The 19,616-nt window shown below is 45.2% G+C and overlaps 1 protein-coding gene across 1 annotated transcript; it reads left to right on the top strand.

The window, feature by feature from the left end:
* The first annotated feature begins 226 nt into the window (after positions 1-226).
* LOC606339 (60S ribosomal protein L34) lies at positions 227-2,798 on the top strand. Its single transcript, XM_044566543.1, has 4 exons — positions 227-462; positions 682-761; positions 2,244-2,353; positions 2,433-2,798. The coding sequence occupies exons 1-4, from the start codon at positions 384-386 to the stop codon at positions 2,521-2,523; spliced, it is 360 nt and encodes a 119-aa protein (XP_044422478.1). The 5' UTR covers positions 227-383; the 3' UTR covers positions 2,524-2,798.
* Positions 2,799-19,616: the final 16,818 nt, after the last annotated feature.

Here is a 19,616-nt window from a genome sequence, read left to right as displayed (position 1 = left end):
CATACGTCCCGCGCGGGGTGGCTTCGCATGGATGCACGACGCCAGCGTGACGCTCGTTCGACGGAAGATTCGCATGGTGCGCCATTTTTAAACGTTTCCCTTTGGATAAAGGGGTGCTAACAACGTTGGCTCCCGAACATGGTTCAATTGGGTATTTTCCATCTAAAAGCGGTTTGGATTAATAATCATGAAAAACAAACACAGAGCCGTCGGCTCACTTGGCAAAGCGTCCTCCACCGTTGGATCTAGGTCACCCGGACCACCTACAGCCCTATAAAAGCTCTTCTTTCTCCCCAGCCCTCACTTCCCTTCGGCGCCGCCTCGTTACAGACAGCGGGAGCGAAAGAGCAAGCGGCGAGAGAACTCCGGGAGAGGGCGGCGAGATGGTGCAGCGGCTGACATACCGAAAGCGCCACAGCTACGCCACCAAGTCGAATCAGACTCGCGTCGTCAAGACCCCAGGTTAGGGAGATCAGCGGCGCCTGCTTTTGCTCGCTCCTGTGTTTTAGTCTTGAAACTGTCTGGATAGTATTGCTGCTGCTCGTGTATGTGTTGGATTTAGGCTTGAATTTTACATGTGTCCTTACCGCTCCCTTGACAGTTCATCTTGGGTAAAAAAATTTGGGGTCTTCTTCCAGGATCTCAACTCAAGAGTTTTCTTGATGTGTTACTGATTATTAGGTGGGAAGCTTGTCTACCAGTACACCAAGAAGCGGGCGAGTGGGCCAAAATGCCCGGTTACCGGCAAGAAGATCCAAGGAGTATGTGTTCCATTCTCCATTTTTTAACCTGTAATTTCATTAGATTTCATGCGTTGTATGCACCATGCGCTCAGATGCAGCCTGCATTTCAGCGAAGTGGTTGCTGATATAAATACATACAGTTAAAATCCAAACAAAAAACCCTACATTTGAGTCTTGCCCCATGGAATGTGCCAATGTTTTCCTTCAGATTTTTTCGTTTGATGTTGATGTGTGAAGTGGGGATTACTATTGTTGAAGCAGTGCTAATTCTTGCTGAATCATGTTCTATACCTTTGGGTATGCTCAATTTGTCAGCTCTGACCATACTGCGGGTGAATTTACCGTTCATAGACTGATTTATTAAATTAAACTGTCTATGTTAGCTAATTTTGAATTATGAGTTTGGTACGTCCTTGTACTTTGCATGCTGTGTCAATTGTGTGCTGTTTTTTGTTGGTAAATCGCATTGCTATTTCTTCCCATACTGTATCCTTTGATTCGTCTCTCTTAATTGTGTTCTTGTCTGGAAACCAATTCTTCTCGTGACATGAACATGGTTTTTGACTGTTTGTTCTCTCTTCCAATGCTTCAGTGTATAACTCTGTAATTTATGCTTAGTGGGTTATTATGCATTTGTATTTTGAATCTAGCATGAACTTTATACTGTCAGTTCAGCTTCATTTTTGTTGCTGAGAGCATTTTCTGACATATTAGTAGGGGTATGATTACAGTGAAACATGACAAGCATATGTCCTAATTTTATGTGAATTAGGCCTAATCTTCTCTATGAGGTCCTTGCAATATCATATTATCATTTGCTTAGGTTTGTTGTAGAAGCCTCATTGTGATATCTGTCTGGTGGCTCCTTTTGTTTTTTGCATTTGCACTCACCACAAAGTTGTACTACTCAGATGGTCTATTCTTGCATAGTTCAAATGATAATATTTTTTGATTACTATGATGTTAGTCCAAAAATCTTCTCTTTTAACTAGCAATCTTCTGACTTTTACTTCATATTTCTGTACTTTTATGTGGAAGGGTCCCTTTACTTTTCGAAGGACTACATTCTTTGTGATTTGCTTATTGAGGGGTGTCCACCATATGTGCATTATGTTCATACTTTGCGGAGATAGTCATTAGTACCATTTGTCTACTCTTATGTGCTGGGCGCTTATGCTTGGAGTGGTTGTAAAATTTGTGTGGCCACCGGTGCTTAGCTATTTTACACCCGTTCCAAACAACCCCTAATAGGTATCATTGAGCCATTTACAAGTGAAATCATCTATGCTTGTAATCGTGAACTGCTGCTGGACCACTTCTACCTACAGTAGGTATATGCTATATATGCTGCTAGATAGTGGTGGCTAAATACCGCAGATAGAATAGCAAGTTCCCGCTGAATCATAAGTTTATGCCTCGCCTTGTTGGTACATTATACTGCCTTAGTAACCACCATGGCATTTTCTCATTCTCATGGAAGTTTGATATGCTAAACTGCAGATCCCACACCTGAGGCCTACTGAGTACAAGAGGTCCAGATTGTCGAGGAACAGGAGGACTGTGAACCGTCCTTATGGTGGTGTTCTGTCTGGTCCTGCAGTCAGGGAGAGGTAACCATCATTCAATCAAAACAAGTGATACTTGATAAATTTGCTGGTGAGCTAAGCTGATTTTTTTCGTGCTGTGCAGGATCATTAGGGCGTTTTTGGTGGAGGAGCAGAAGATTGTGAAGAAGGTGCTTAAGATCCAGAAGACCAAGGAGAAGACCACCAAGAGCTAAACAACTGGGCGAGATAGGCGTCGCGGTGATGTTTTGTGTTTCTCCGAATTTGTTTTAAGCAATCAAGAATTTTCTCTCTTGGGATTTGCAGAATCCTGGTTCTAGTATGTGAGGTTTGATGTGCTTCTCTAGATTTTGCGCCTGGTTCTCTATGGATGCTTAGCCTTTGATGCAAGAGCTTTCGGGCTCCAATTCGGCTTAGATGCTCTTGAGCTGCTTAGCTCAGTTAACGCTGTCAGGCTTTATTTGTCACACGAGAACAGTTTGCTGCGCCCTATTCTGCTTTCATGCATTTTGGACGCTTAAGTCCCAAAGGCCCCGCTCCGCCCTGATCTTCTCCGCTGCCCAAACTACCGGCTAGCAGCAGGTTCTTCCTACTTCGTTCTTTGCAAGAACAAGAACGGGGAGCAAGATTACAGTGCCAAGGCAAAATCTGAAGTAAATTAACCAACCGCTTGTGCTACCGTCTAGGGAATCAAACACATCCTTCTAATAACTGCCACAAACAACAATGGCAACTCGGGTAGTAGGACTGGAGTATAGTAGGACTGGAGTTAACCTACTTATAATGCAACTGCTAGAAGAACTAGGACTAAAGCCACCATTCACAACACACGACAACATACAAAGTTGCACTCTCCATGAAGACAGACACAGTAACAAATAAAGTGGGGTTTGCTATGGTAAATTACCATCACCTCTGTTGTTATTTACACTGGTTACACTAGACCATAAAGGTGTAAACGCTCTTATATTTTTGGCAAGTGATGTACCCCAACGCTCACACTCCCCCGTCACACCTGGCTCCACAAACCATTTGCAAGCAAGCCAACCTGCGCACGCTTGCTTCAAAGACTATGGTAAAGGTGCTTCAACAACGACGTCTCCAATAAATATCTGCCAAATTTTGAGTTATTTGTACTACTTGGAACCATCACAAGTTGTTACTATCTTCATCCAGAATATCTATATGTTCAGAATTCCATGCAACATTATGTAGAGTGCTGATACAACAGTAAGTCACAAATTGCGTAGTAAGATTCCTAAATTTGACGGAAAAGCAACGAGGCTTCCTTGATGGGAAGGGTAGGTTTCTCACGTGTCAATAATCGATGCAAATTGGTAGAACCGTTATTGATCTCCCAAATCAGACAATCTTCAAAAAAATTGCGTATTTCATGTCTAAAGGGTTGAGTTCTCACCCTTTTTACCATATGGATTCCAGGATGCAAATGTAGCTATACCGAATAATGATCGAGTCGTGTTGATCGGAGAGAGTTAGAACATATATATGTAAGGGAGCTTACCCAAGCTCCCTATACAAGTGGCACACAAGGCGTGATGTCGGTTGGTATCCCATAAAAGAGGAGCATGTACATCTAGTGACCAGGTAAAATACAACACATGTACATGTTTAACACCCCCCCCCCCCCCCCAGCCAAAACACCGCTCAGAAGGATGTTCAGGCTACGACGAAGACTGATGAATACCATGGTAGGCAATCCCTTGGTGAAAACATCAACAAACTGGGAGCTCGATGGTACATGTTGAACCTTTGCCTCGCCAAGAGCAACACGATCACGGACAAAGTGAAGATCGATTTCCACATATTTGGCACGCTGATGTTGCATCGGATTATACGGGAGATATGTCGCACTGGTGTTGTCACAATATACCAATGTGGCGCGTGTTGGAGGGTGATGTATTCCATGCAGTAATTTCCACAACCAACATGATTCAGCAATACAATGTGTGACAACACTGTACTCCACTTCTGCACTCGACCGAGAAACGGTGGGCTGCCATTTCGAGGATCAGGAGATCAAGTTGGATCCAAGAAAGGCACAAAAGCCCGAGGTGGATCGACGTGTGTCCGGGTACCCTGCCGAATGAGCAATGAAATCGGTTACAAGCTCATGTGAGGTGGACCGAAATAGTTGAAGCCCAAAGTGAGATGTCCTGCGATTGTAGCGTAGAATACGCTTTATGAGTTCCATGTGTGCATCACGGGTGTTAGGGCATGTCTCTCTCTAAGTAGTTTTGGTGATTGATAACAATACATTTGTGGACTAATCATGTGCATTGAGCATTTCAGATATTCATTCATTGGCACGAGACGATTCCTTCCCCTCGGAGCTCAAAGTGAAGACGGTGTAGTCTCTTTCATTTCGGTTTTGGTGGACTTGAGTCGTAGGAGACACCGTACTATCAAGAGGGGGTCCGTATCAGAAAGGCTAGGGTGGAATCAACATGTACACATCTATCTCGCACCCCCAGCTCCTTTCCTCTTCCTTGGAGTATACCGATATCGCGGAAGTGGCACATGGGAGGAGGCAGCGGCAGTACCGTCGGTCCGGAGCGGCAGTACCGCTTACAGCCTCAAGCGATAGTGCCACTGTTTCGCAGCGGTAGTACCGCTCGTGGCCCTCAACGGCAGTGCGGCTCTAATATCGCTCTGGTACCGCCTCGATTCGAGGATGTTGCTTCTCGTGTCGGGTTGGGCGGTGTAGGATCGAAAGTATGTCTAGAGAAGGGGGGGGGGGTGATTAGACTACTTGACCAAATAAAAACCTAGCCGTTTCCTAATTTTAAGTCTTGGCAGATTTTAGCAACTTAGCACAAGTCAAGCAATCAACCTACACATGCAAGTATAAGAATATAGAAGCGGAATGTAAATCATTGCATATGAAGGTAAAAGGGGAGGAGTTTAGAGGGAGAAAACACAATGTGGACACGGAGATTTTTGGCGTGGTTCCGATAGGTGGTGCTATCGTACATCCACGTTGATGAAGACTTCAACCCACGAAGGGTAACAGTTGCGCGAGTCCACGGAGGGCTCCACCCACGAAGGGTCCACGAAGAAGCAACATTGTCTACCCCACCATGGCCATCGCCCACAAAGGACTTGCCTCATTCGGGTAGATCTTCACGAAATAGGCGATCTCCTTGCCCTTACAAACTCCTTGGTTCAACTCCACAATCTTGACGAAGGCTCCAAGTGACACCTAACCAATCTAGGAGACACCACTCTCCAAAAGGTAATAGATGGTGTGTTGATGATGAACTCCTTGTTCTTGTGCTTCAAATGATAGTCTCCCCAACACTCAACTCTCTCTCTCTCTCACACACAAATTTGGATTTGGTGGAAAGATGATTTGAGTGGAAAGCAACTTGGGGAAGGCTAGAGATCAAGATTCTTGTGGTTGGAATGGAATATCTTGGTCTCAACACATGAGTAGGTGGTTCTCCCTCAAAAATGTATGGTAGAAGTGTAGGCACGTTCTGGTGGCTCTCTCCACGAATGGAGGATTGGTGGAGAGGTATATATAGCCTCCATACAAAATCTAACAGTTACACACAATTAGCCAAACTCGGTGAGACCAAATACACAAACTCAGTCAGACAGATTCAGTTCAAAATATGAACGTTAGGCTTTTTGGTGAGACCGATATGATCAACTCGGTGGGACCGATTTAATTAGGGTTAGGGCATAACGTAATCTCGGTGAGACCGATCACATCAACTCGGTGAGACCGATTTCTGTAATAGGCAAACAGAGAATTGGTCAGGCAAACTCGGTGGGACTGATCGCTCATTTTAGTGAGACCAAAACGTTATGAAAAGGAAACAGAGAGTTTGCATTGCGAACTCAGTGGGACGGATCGCTCATCTCGGTTAGACCGAAATATTACGAAGGGAAATAGAGAGTTTGCAATCCCATCTTGGTGAGACCGAGATCCCTATCGGTGAGACCGAACTGATTAGGGTTCCTGGCTATGGCTATGTCAAATGAACTCGGTGGCGCTGGATAGATCAAATCGGTGGGGCCGAGTTTGACTTTTGGTTTGGGACATATGTGGATGTGAGAAAGTGGTTGAGGGCTTTTGGAGCATATGACTAAGCATTTTGAGAAAGCAAGCCATTAAGCAACACCTCATCCCCTTTTAATAGTATTGACTTTTCCTATGGACTCAATGTGACCTTGGATCACTAAAATGAAAATGCAGAGTCCTGAGCTTTTGCCAATATGTGTCCTTAGCATTTTGAAGGGTCCACATTCCTAGTCCATGCCATGCCAATCATTGAACTTTCTGAAATGATCATCTTGAAAGAGCATTAGTTCAATGAGCTATATGTTGTTAGGAATTACAAAACCACCCAGGGATAGTTGCACTTTCAATATCCCCCTTTTTGGTAATTGATGACAACATATAGATCAAAGCTTCGACAAATAATAATAAGATTGAAAAACATCATCGCTTTGAGAAGTATGTGATAAGTAAGAGCTCCCCCTAAATTTGTGCATTATTTAAAATTTGCTTTTAAATGCAAATGCACAATCGATTAGGATCATGGGTTACTCTTCCATGTCTCATACATCTTGGTGGAGCTGTCAAAATGATAGAATATGAAATATGCACTCATTACCAAGACAAAGTGAATGATCATACATGAGAGATAAATAATAAAATCATTCAAGCACAAGCATTAAAGTATGATATGATCAAACACATGATCAAACGAGTATCTCACACACAGATAAGGTATCATTAAAGCAAGCATACAAATAAGTATCAAACAAGTGGCAAATAAGGCAAAAAGAAGCAAATCTCTCTCTCTCTCTCTCTCTCTCTCTCTCTCGAAGCCTATGATCTATACACTTTGTCCTCCTTTGGCAAAAAGTTACCAAAAAGCTCGAAAATGCATAGTGCTATGCGTCTCTCTAGGCTTGATCTTCGGGAGGAGGCGTTGAGAGAACTCCGAGGACGAATGCATCGGTTGAAGTTGTTGGAGCTGGTGGAGTGGCAACTAGAGGTGGCACTGATGCTGTGGCTGCAGGTGCTGATGTAGTTGCTCTTGTGTCAGTCATTGGCACTGCAGCAGATCTCTGTCCTCTTGGCACTCTCTGAAAGGCATCTGTGGTAGAATGCCCTTTCCTCTCCTCAGCTTCTTCCTAGAGCTGCTCAACTGTTGTCTACATCTCTGTTACTCTCAAGTCAAGATCACAGAATTTAGTCTCAATGATCCTCTCCAGGCTTTCTTGGTTCTGAGTCAGGGTGGCCAATCCCTTCTCAATCCTCAAGGTGGCTTGAATCAGATATCCAAGTTGATCTTGCTTAGATTTGAGAAACACTCGAGAAGCCTCTTCAGCACTTGGCATCTTTGCTGCCTTCTCAGCTTTAGTTTTCTTCCTCTTCTCTTGAGCCTCTACAAAAGTAGGATCTTCAGCATTCATGACAATAGTGTTATCCTCACGATCAGGCCTCAAGGGAAGATGTGTCTTGTCCAACAAGTAAGTGCCTGTGCCCATCTTGGAGTTGATGAGCATCTGGATGTGTGGAGCATACCACATGACCTCTTCTGATCTGAAGCTGTCCTCTATTGTCTCAACAATCAGACTCATCACCTTAAACTTCTGGGGCACATCAAACAACTGCAGCAGGTTAATGGAGTGGCCTCTGGTCATCCTATGATCCCCTGACTTGGGCAACAAGATATGCCTCAAGATAGTGTTGATGGTGGTCAAACCAAACAACAGATAGTATACGAAGCCCATCTTGTGAGTCTCCAAGGCTTTGTCGGCAATCTCTTTATACATGTTAGCCATTGAGTTGTGATCTGATAACCCACAAGTATAGGGGATCGCAACAGTTTTCGAGGGTAGAGTATTCAACCCAAATTTATTGATTCGACACAAGGGGAGCCAAAGAATATTCTCAAGTATTAACAGTTGAGTTGTCAATTCAACCGCACCTGAAAGACTTAATATCTGCAGCAAAGTATTTAGTAGCAAAGTAATATGGAAGTAGCGGTAACGGTGGCAAAAGTAACAGTAGTAGTTTTTGTAGTGATTGTAACAGTGGCAACAGAAAAGTAACTAAGCAAAGATCAATATGTGAAAAGCTCGTAAGAAATGGATCAGTGATGGATAATTATGTCGGACGCAATTCCTCATGCAACAGTTATAACATAGGGTGACACAGAACTAGCTCCAGTTCATCATTGTAATGTAGGCATGTATTTCGAATATAGTCATACGTGCTTATGGAAAAGAACTTGCATGACATCTTTTGTCCTACCCTCCCGTGGCAGCGGGGTCCTATTGGAAACTAAGGGATATTAATGCCTCCTTTTAATAGAGTACCCAATGAAAGCATTAACACTTAGTGAATACATGAACTTCTCAAACTATGGTCATCACCGGGAGTGGTCCCGATTATTGTCACTTCGGGGTTACCGGATCATAACACATAGTAGGTGACTATTGACTTGCAAAATAGGATCAATAACTCACATATATTCATGAAAACATAATAGGTTCAGATCTGAAACCATGGCACTCGGGCCCTAGTGACAAGCATTAAGCATAGAAAAGTCATAACAACATCAATCTTAGAACATAACGGACACTAGGGATCAAACCCTAACAAAACTAACTCGATTATATGGTAAATCTCATCCAACCCATCATAGTCCAGCAAACCTACGATGGAATTACTCACGCACGGCGGTGAGCATCATGAAATTGGTGATGGAGGAAGGTTGATGATGGCGATGGTGACGGAACCCCTCTCCGGAGCCCCGAACGGACTCCAGATTAGCCCTCCCGAGAGAGATTAGGGCTTGGCAGTGGCTCCGTATCGTAAAACGCGATGAATCCTTCTCTCTGTTTTTTTCTCACCAAACGTGAATATATAGAGTTGGAGTTGACGTTGATGGAGCCTCAGGGACCCACGAGGTAGGGGGGCGCGCCCCGGGGGGTGCCCTACACCCTCGTGGACAGGGTGTGGCCCCCCTGGTGTTGATTCTTTTGCCAGTATTTTTTATAAATTCCAAAACGTGTCTCCGTAAATTTCCAGGTCATTCCGAGAACTTTTATTTCTGCACAAAAATAACACCATGGCAATTCTGCTGAAAACAACGTCAGTCCGGGTTAGTTCCATTCAAATCATGCAAGTTAGAGTCCAAAACAAGGTCAAAAGTGTTTGGAAAAGTAGATACGATGGAGACGTATCATAAACTTACTAAACTCCTCCACGTATCCTGACGTAGAAATTTTTTTAAAAGAAATACTAAACGGACTCCAAAAATCCTGAAATAAATTTTCCCCGTCCTCTAAAAATACGCCGGACAAGGTGAACATTTATTTGGGCCTCTAGTACAATTTTGAAAAACGCATATTTTTCCTAATTCAAAGAAAATTGCAATAAAATCCAAATAAAAACCTTAATTGATTTTAATATTTTTCCTCCAATATTCATTTTATTTTGGAGAAGTCATATTATCTCCTCGCATATATTTTAATATGGAATATTTTTGGAGAGAAAAACAATCAAAACCAATTGATCCTCTTTTCAAAATTTGAGAAAACTCAAATATGAAAATATCGAAATTCCCAACTCTCTCCGTGGGTCCTGGAGTTGCTTAGAATTTCGAGGATCGCAAAGCAAAATGCAAAAAATATGATATGCATGAATGACGTATGTATAACATTCCAAATTGAAAATTTGGGATGTTACAAACCTACCCCCCTTAAGATGAATCTCGGCCTCGAGATTCGAGTTGGCTAGAAAATAGGTGTGGGTGGTCTTTGCGTAGATCATCCTTTCGTTCACAGGTGGCTTCATCCTTAGTATGGCAGCTCCACTAAACTTTACAAAACTTGATAACCTTGCTGCGAGTAACTCGGCTGGCAAACTCGAGAATCTTGACTGGTTTCTCCTCATAGGTTAAATCACTACTCAACTGAATTGCTTCCAGGGGCACCGTATCTCTCACAGGGATATCGGCCATCTCAGCATGGCATTTCTTTAACTGGGAATCGTGAAACACATCATGTACTCCTAACAGTCCTTCGGGTAATTCCAACTTGTAGGCAACCTCTCCCATGCGTTCCAAAACACGGTACGGCCCTACAAATCTCGGGGCTAACTTTCCCTTAACTCCAAAATGCTTAACTCCTCGCAGAGGTGACACTCGCAGATATGCTCTATCTCCGATCTCATAGACTACCTCCTTGCGTTTTGAGTCTGCATAACTCTTCTGTCTGGATTGAGCTACCTTCAGTCTATCTTGAATTAGTTTAACCTTCTCTTCGGACTCCTTAATCAAATATAGTCCAAACAACTGACGGTCTCCAACTTCATCCCACATTAACGGTGTCCTGCACCTCCGTCCATACAGGGCTTCAAATGGTGCCATCTTCAAACTGGCCTGGTAACTACTGTTGTATGAGAACTCCGCGTAGGGCAAGTTGTCGTCCCAACTAGATCCATAATCTAGAGCACAAGCTCTCAACATGTCCTCCAGAATCTGATTGACTCTCTCAGTCTGTCCATCTGTCTGCGGATGAAAAGCGATGCTGAACTCTAGTCTGGTACCCAAGGTCTGGTGCAGCCGGTGCCAAAACTTTGAAGTAAACTGCGTTCCCCTATCTGATACGATGGTCCTCGGAACTCCATGCAGACATACGATCCTGGTCATATATATCTTGGCCAACTTCGCACTTGTATATGTGGTCTTCATGAGGATAAAGTGAGCTACTTTGGTAAAGCGGTCCACTACTACCCAAATAGAATCATATCCCGATCGGGTCCTGGGTAATCTGGTGATAAAATCCATGCCAAGCTTATCCCACTTCCATCCGGGTATCGACATAGGCTGCAGTAATCCTGCTGGCTTATGATGTTCTGCCTTCACTCTCTGACATACGTCACATACGGCTACATACTCGGCAATATCCTTCTTCATTCCGGTCCACCAGAAACGCTCTTTCAAATCTAAATACATCTTGGTGTTCTCGGGGTGTATCGAGTATGGTGAGTCATGAGCTTCCTATAATATCAACTTCCTGATCTCGGCATTGTTGGGCACAAATATACGGTCTTCAAACCACAAGGTGTCGTGCTCATCCTCATGAAAACCTTTGGCTTTGCCCTCACTCATCTTCTCCTTTATCTCAGCAATTTCTTTGTCATCCTTCTGAGCTTCTCGAATCTTTCCCAACAATGTCGACTGAACTTCCATAGTTGTAACAAAACCTCTAGGAACTATCTCCAAACGAAGCTCCCTGAGATCTTTTGCTAACTCCCTGGGCAAACCTCCTATTACTAGGGTATTGGCATAACTCTTCCGGCTCAAAGCGTCTGCTACGACATTGGCCTTTCCTGGATGATAGTGCAACTTCATATCGTAATCCTTTATAAGCTCCAACCATCTCCTTTGCCTGAGATTCAACTCCTTCTGTGTGAAAATGTACTTCAAACTCTTATGATCCGTGTACACATCACAATGGTTCCCAATAAGAAAATGTCTCCAGGTCTTGAGTGCATGCACTACAACTGCTAACTCCAAGTCGTGTGTGGCATAATTCAACCCATGCGGTCGGAGTTGTCGGGAGGCATACGAAACAACTCTTCCGTCTTGCATAAGTACACTTCCAAGCCCTAAGCGAGACACGTCGCAATGCACTTGGAAATCCTTCCGTATATCTGGCAAAATCAGCACTGGGGCCGTAGTCAAACGTTTCTTCAACTCCTGGAAACTTGCTTTGCATTCTTCAATCCATTTGAACTTAGTGTCCTTCTTCAACAATGTCGTCATAGGCTTCACAATCTTGGAAAAATTCTCAATGAATCTCCGATAGTATCCCGCGAGTCCAAGAAAACCGTGGATCTCTCCAACTGAGATGGGTGCCAACCACTCAGTGACTGATTGAACCTTGGTAGGATCCACTGCTATACCTTCTCCTGATATAACATGTCCAAGAAATCCAACTTCCTTCAACCAAAACTCACATTTGCTAAACTTGGCATATAACTGATGTTCCCTGAGCTTCTCAAGAACCAAACGCAAATGCTTCTTGTGTTCCTCTTCATCCTTTGAGTATACCAAGATATCCTCAATGAACACCACAGCAAACTTATCCAAGAATTCCATGAACACCCTATTCATCATACTCATGAAATAGCACTACCAGGGAAAACGTTATACACAGAACTTTAGCACTAGCGCTTGTTAAAAGAGCACGCTACTGCTAGATAGCAGTAGCGCGTGCAAAATAAGCGCGCTGCAGATGGACATATATCAATAGCGCGTCTCACTGAAAACTCGCTACTACTAAAATTCCAATCACTTAGCCGATGGGCTACACATAGTAGTAGCGATCCTCCAAAAACCGCGCTACCGCTAATAAACTTATAACAGCGCGTTTATGTGTAAATCGCTACTGCTAACGAAAAGAAAATGAATAGAGAAGTAAATGAAAATGAAAGAAATAGAAAAAGGAGAAAGCAAAAATATATAATGTAAAGAAAAATAAATGAAAAAGGGAAAAATGATGAAGACGTAGCAGTAGCGCGCTCTCTGAAATGCGCTATAGCTAACTTAGCTATAGCGCGTTTTCTGTAACGCACTACCGTTACTTTTGACTTAAGCAAAAACGATTTCCCCCTGGCCACCACTTCTCCCCCAAATCGATCCCTCGCTTCGCCCTGTCTCCCCCACTTCGCCGTTGCCCCCACTTTGCCGCCGTCTCCTGCCGGCATCGATGCCGCGCTCATCCTCACGACCGCCGCCCGAGGCCGCCCAGCCTCACCGCCGCCGCCTCTCGGGCCACCCTCGACCTCACCGTCGCCTCCCTCGACCTCACCGCCGCCGCCGTCGACCTCACCGCCCCCAAGCCCGCCAAGACTGCCGCGTCTCGATCCTGAGCCCGCCCACCCCGCCCCTACCTCCGTCGCCAAGCACCTCCCCGCCACCGTCTCTCCCCTCTCTGTAAGCCCCCCAACCCATCCTTTTTAGTTAATACATGTTAATGTTAAGTAGTAGATAATGTTGATGTTTTTTAGTTAGGGTAGTAATAGACGATGTTAAGTAGTAGATAATGTACATGTTAATTAGTTTAGTAGGGTTTAGTTTTTGAATTGAGTTTGTTTAACTAGATGTTAATTAGGGCAGTAGGGTTTAGTTTAGAGTAAAGTTTAGTTCAGTAGTTAACTAAATATAATCTATATTTGGTTTTTGAATTGAGTTTGAGAGAGCATGTATGATTTGTGTAGATTTTCTTGAAGTGTCAAACGCTATAGGACATGCAAATTTGAAGTGGTCAGGATATATGCAAATTCCTCAATTGTGTTTGCCCATGTTTCGATTGTGCCCAAGTGGCCTTTTGTTGTTTCCAGGGAATGAAGCTGAGTGGCCTATGTTTTGCCGGAATGTTGATTCATTTCCGTTCTGGCAAATTTCAGGTTCTCGATTTGTCCACTTTTTAGCAAAGGTCATGCCAAAATTTTCCATGAATTTCGGCATGACTTGTGCTACAAACTAGGACATATTGAGTGCCCGGGATTTGCCGCACCAGGAAGGAGTCAACATTCCTGCAAAACATAGGCCTTTTGTATGTCATTATTCATTTTATTAGGTCTAGAATTAATTTACTAGATTTAATCGTAGGAAACATGGCTAGCAACGATGAAGGACATGGTTCTGGTGATTGCGACAACGTCTACCGGGCGGAAGATGATTTTTTTTAGCCTTGCCGACGATCAACCGGTGGCATCGGGGACTGAGACCGACGCGCAGACCGCTGCTGAGACTGAGACCGGCGTTGAGACTCAGACCGGCATCGAGACCGGCGCTGAGACTGAGACCGGCGCTGCCTCGGGGAGCGGAGCCGGTGTAGAACCAAAAGCAAAGAGGCAACGGCTTCCTAACAAACTCAAGACTACTAGACCGGTGGTCACGGAGGTGGACGACGGCAATTTTGAGCCAAAGGCGCCCGAGGAAGCGCGTCGATGCTACGACAATCAAATAGGCTGCATCGTACGGACAACCGCCACCATCAACGATGAGAAACTACCGAAGATAGAAAATATGAGGAGCTCCCTCCTAAAGAAGTTTCACCAGATATTCTTGTTCCCGGGCCGGAATGAGAAGGATTATGAAGATCCAGATGAGGACTCGACAATGAAGAAGATAAACAAACACGCCATGACCAAGTTTAGCAATGCGTTGGCCGCCTGGAAAAATCGAGTGAAAGCAAAGATCATCGACAAGAAGGAACCCTACTCCGAGATTGTAAAGGATAATTCGACAATCACGGAAGAGCAGTTTCAAATATTCAAGGAGGCTTGCAAGGCCGAAGCTGCCAAGAAAAAGTCTCAGTACATGAAGGGGCTTCAAGAGAGGAACATTGGGAGCCACCACCTCGGAAGCCGTGGTTACGGCGGAAATAGGTCCAAATGGGCCAAGGAGGACGCGGAAGCCGCGAGTCTTGGCATCCCAGACCCCTTGGCGGATTTCACCGTCCCGTAGGAGCGTGAAGTCCTCAGGGCCTGACACCGTTGGGACCCAGTGAAGAAGGTTTACGAGACAACACCAGTCATTACGGAGTTCATGAGGCTGCTGGTAATTTTAGTTTCTGATCAATTCGACTGCACACGTTAGTCATATTTGTAAACGATCCTTGTGCCTTTTGCAGAGAGAGCAGCACCGGATTGCAGCCGAAAGCGACTCGCCGTCTGAGGCATTGGCGAGGCCCAAGTGGGACACTCCATTCAACCGGGCGTTGAACATATTGAAACGACAACAAGTGGATACTCGACCGTCGTATGGACGCGTGCACGGTGTCGGAGACGGCGCCACGTGGAAGAAGTACTACCGTGAGACCACGGAGGAGAGAAAGGAAAGAAGGAGGTTAACTGAAGAAAACATCAACAAGAAGGTTGAGATTGCGGTTGAGAAGAAATCATCTCAGACAGTCGCAACAGCGGCAGATTTGTCTACTTCCTTGGTGACGGGCGTTATCACTTGGACAAGGCAAAATCCAGAAAAAATGCAGAGGACTTTCCCCTTGCCGACTTCTTGGGGAGCAGCTCGACTAGCGTTGCACCAGCACCTGCTCCCGCACCGGCTCCCGCACTTGCTCCTGCACCGGCTCCCGCACCGGCTCCCGCACCGGACGTGCTCGGTGGTGCTTCATCTTTGGCTGAGCTCGACGCCCTCACGGTATCTGTCACACCGGCCCCCTTCAATATAAATGTATAATCTCCCATTTTCGTTACCTTTTGGATGTCTCACGTCGCAGACTTTTCTTTGCAGGCCGACGAAACCCCGTGCACCATATTGTACACCATCGGCGACCAGAAGGTGGACGTGGGGAAGGCGACGATAATGAAGCCGAAGGAACCATTGTTCCACAGCCGGCCGATCCCCTCGAACGTCTTCAAGGTTTCCGTGGCCAGTGTCAAACCGGGCCACGAGAATTTGCCTCCTCCAATACTAGCGGGGGATGACGACGAGACACTGCGACGGCTTGGTGATTGTTGCAATGGGTGGGTCCTGTTGTGGCCAAAGAGTCTGCTTCGTCCGGAGGCGGCCGGGAGCACACCCACGAGCACGCAGCCTCAGCAAGGTATGAACATCAACACCCCACCTACCCAATTAGCGTCGGGTGTCGGGTTGGGTGATAGCGGACGGGGTAAGGAGGAGGCTCCATTAGTCACTGATGACATCGCCATGGATGAGGATGAGGACGACGATGGTGCTGAACAGTATGTCTATACTGGCGCCTCCTCAGGGTTTGAGCGTCATGAGTCGGTGCCTGAATTGCCATCTCAACGTATTATGGACGACCTTCCGGTAGTAAAGAAGTCTAGGAAGAGAGCGAGGAAAGGCAAAAAAGCTGATTCTATGATCCAGCCGCCCCAGCAGCCTCGGCTTCAGGACCGTATAGATATCCCCGATGCGGATAAATGGCATATCCCCGGTCAACCAATCCTACCCGCAACGGCGCTACATGCCAGATTCGGCAATCTAAGGAGACTTCATGACAATGTGCTGCGGGTAGAGAAATGCCTCATCGCCTCGAAAGATCCAGGATACTCACTCTACGTGGTTAACGTTCCGCGGCAAATGTCGTACATCGACAGCTTCCCCGTAGATAAGTTCTTCCTCCGATTCGATTACATATTCGACATGTTTCACGTGAAGAAGCTGGATTTTACGTTTGTCTGCCTTTATGCCTTGCACATGAACTACATCATCGGGGTTGAGCAAATATCTAATATCTGTGTCGCTGACCCGCACTACATGCACGAGGGCTTCATGGGAGTCTGCGCAAAGCACCGTGAATACGCGAGGGATTACATCGTCAATTTCATGCTCGCCAATAAGGACAAGGAGGCGATTCTCATGCCTTATCATCCCGTGTAAGTCATCCGCGCTGCTATCCTTCCTTCGATTTCAATCATTCAGTTGCACGGTGGAGGCTAATTAATTTGGGGTGTACTTATTTTGCGCAGCGGCGGGCGCGCCGTCCTCATCATCCTCTATCCCCGATTCTCCCACGCTCTTTACTTGGACTCGTCGAAGAACATTCACAAAAAGGATTACACCCACATCAAGGATGTTCTCGACAGTGCTATGTTTTACTACCAAGCAAGGGGTGGAGAGGTCAGGGACAAGAAGACAAGGGGCGGGAGGGCCGCCTTCAACCATAAGACCGACTCTGCTGCATCCAGCAATCGAACGATTCTCTTAATGATGGATTCTATGTCCTACACCACATTCTGGAGTACAGACGGGATCACCAGAACCTTCGCATGTCACCTAGATCCGGCGATGCCCATATTCTGCAATGGGCAAAGGACATAGGAGATATTGAGGATCATCGACTTCGAGCTGAGTTCTATAACATCCAGCGCGAACTTGCCCAAATCATCATGAAGGAGGTTGTCGGAAAAACAGGGATGCTCTACGGAGAAGGACAAATGTCGTGGGAAGACGTCCGAACATGGATAGCCTCTCAGCGTCTCGACATGAAGCCTTTCACTAAGCTCAAGGACTATCTCCCTGACTTGGATGGATGGAACGACATGTTGGAGTGATTGTCGATATATGACAATGTGTACGTTTAGTCCATACTTTCTGTATGAAAAAACTTTGAGTTATGCACGGTGAAACTTTATTTGTGATGTAATTAAACCGTCCTCCTCCTTGACTAGCGAAAATCACTCTAGTTAGGGCATTTTGGGGTACGATGAACTTTGTTATTTATTCTTATGATATGTTGTTTCTATTTTTGCCAAGTCTGTCTCTTTCTGTTGCTCAACTATATATGATGCATATCATCGACTCATGTGATGATGCAGGTGCATAGACCATAGATGGCGAAGAAGTGCTATGCCAGGAGTATATATAAGACAAGTGGCCGGAGTGTCAGGCCCAGATGTACCGGTTTCCAGTTTCTGAGCGACAGGCAGTAGTTAGTTTAGGTTCACGCTAATGCGAGAGAGGGATACGAACTCATGTACTCAAAGTGATAGCTCTTCTCGCGTATATCATTGTTTAGATGGATGACGATGTATTTGCAAGTAATTGAGACTTGTATCGCTATTTTCGAGATGATGACGAGAGACCACTTTGCGTTGGATGATGATTATGATGATGACACGATTTGATGAGACTAATTGTATGTATATGCTATGATACATTTGTATGTGTATGATATGCTAAAGATTTATTGTATAAAGCCTATTCAAATACAAAACAATTACAAAACAAATATGCAGGGGGAAAAACTAATAAAACTAGTAGTAGCGGGGGGGGGGGAATTTAGCAGTAGCGCTTCCCAGTAAACAGCGCTGTAGATAATATCAGCAGCGCCCTTTTCTAAAGAGCGCTACAGCTATTCATGTATAGCAGTGGCATGGGACAACAGGCGCTACTGCTATACGTTAGCTGTAGCGCCTTATTAGTAGCGCCGGTCCCCGCACTACTAGTAGGCCCAAAACCCGCGCTGCTACTAGGCTTTTCCCTAGTAGTGTAGGCAGGGGCGTTAGTCAATCCAAATGACATAATCGTATACTCATATAGCCCATACTTGTGGTAAAAGCTGTCTTAGGTATATCCTTTTCTCGAATCTTCAACTGATGGTATCCTGATCGAAGATCGATCTTGGAAAAGACTTTTGCTCCTTGCAACTGGTCAAACAGATCATTGATCATAGGAAATGGGTATTTGTTCTTGATCGTCACTTCATTCAATGCCCTATAATCAACAACCATTCTCAGAGACTTACCCTTCTTCTCAACCAAGAGCACTGGGACTCCCCATGGTGATGAACTTCGTCGAATGTAACCTTTCTCCAATAACTCCTTGATTTGCTTCTTAATCTCCTCCAGATCATTTGCGGGCATCCGGTAGGGTCTCTTCGATATCGGTCCGGTGCCTAGCAATATCTCTATCAAAAACTCATTATCCCGGTCTGGCGACATGCCTGGTAATTCCTCAGGAAATACATCCGGGTAATCCTTCACTACATGCACTTCTTCTTGAACAACTCCCGTGAGAGAATTTACGTGAGTACTCTTGGGAGTATACCTGGATACATACTTAATCCTTTTTCCCTCCGGGGTAGTGAGTAAAATCGACTTACTGGCGCAATCAATGTTTCCTCCGTACTTCGATAACCAATCCATACCGAGTATCACATCCAATCCTTGTGATTCCAAAATTATTAGGCCTGAGGGTAAAACGTGGCTGCCAATGGTTAAGGGTAACCGCTCGCACCATCGGCTGGCCATATACTCTGCACCTGGGGAACTTACTAGCAAGGGTGTCCTAAGGGCTAAGGTGGGTAACTTAAACTTGTCCACAAATCCCCTTGAAATGTATGAATGCGATGCATCAGTATAAAAATAACAATTGCGGTAAACGACTTAACCAAAAACTTACCGATAACTGCATCTGGCTGCTCTTCAATCTCCTCCACGTTCATGTGGTTCACTTGTCCCTTGTTGAGTGGGCTGGGCTTCTTCCTAGTGTTTCCATTGCCATTCCCATTCTTTGCTTTAGAACACTCAGTGGCATAGTGTCTAGTCTCCCCGCACTTGAAACAAGTAATGTGACTCAGGTCCTTCTTGGCGGGCGTTGCTGGGTTAGAGCGGTTCTGTCAGGACCCCGACTCTATGCCACATCGATCTAGCATGTAACACCTCATATCACTTTGCGGCCTCACGCACGGTATCCCCACGGGTGTCGCCTTACCGTTGCCCGGGACCGTTTGCGCATTTTGGCACACGTATATGATG

Source organism: Triticum aestivum, chromosome 7A, assembly GCF_018294505.1.
Source record: "Triticum aestivum cultivar Chinese Spring chromosome 7A, IWGSC CS RefSeq v2.1, whole genome shotgun sequence".
NCBI classification, from domain to species: Eukaryota; Viridiplantae; Streptophyta; class Magnoliopsida; order Poales; family Poaceae; genus Triticum; species Triticum aestivum.
This window is presented reverse-complemented; position numbering and strand designations above follow the sequence as displayed.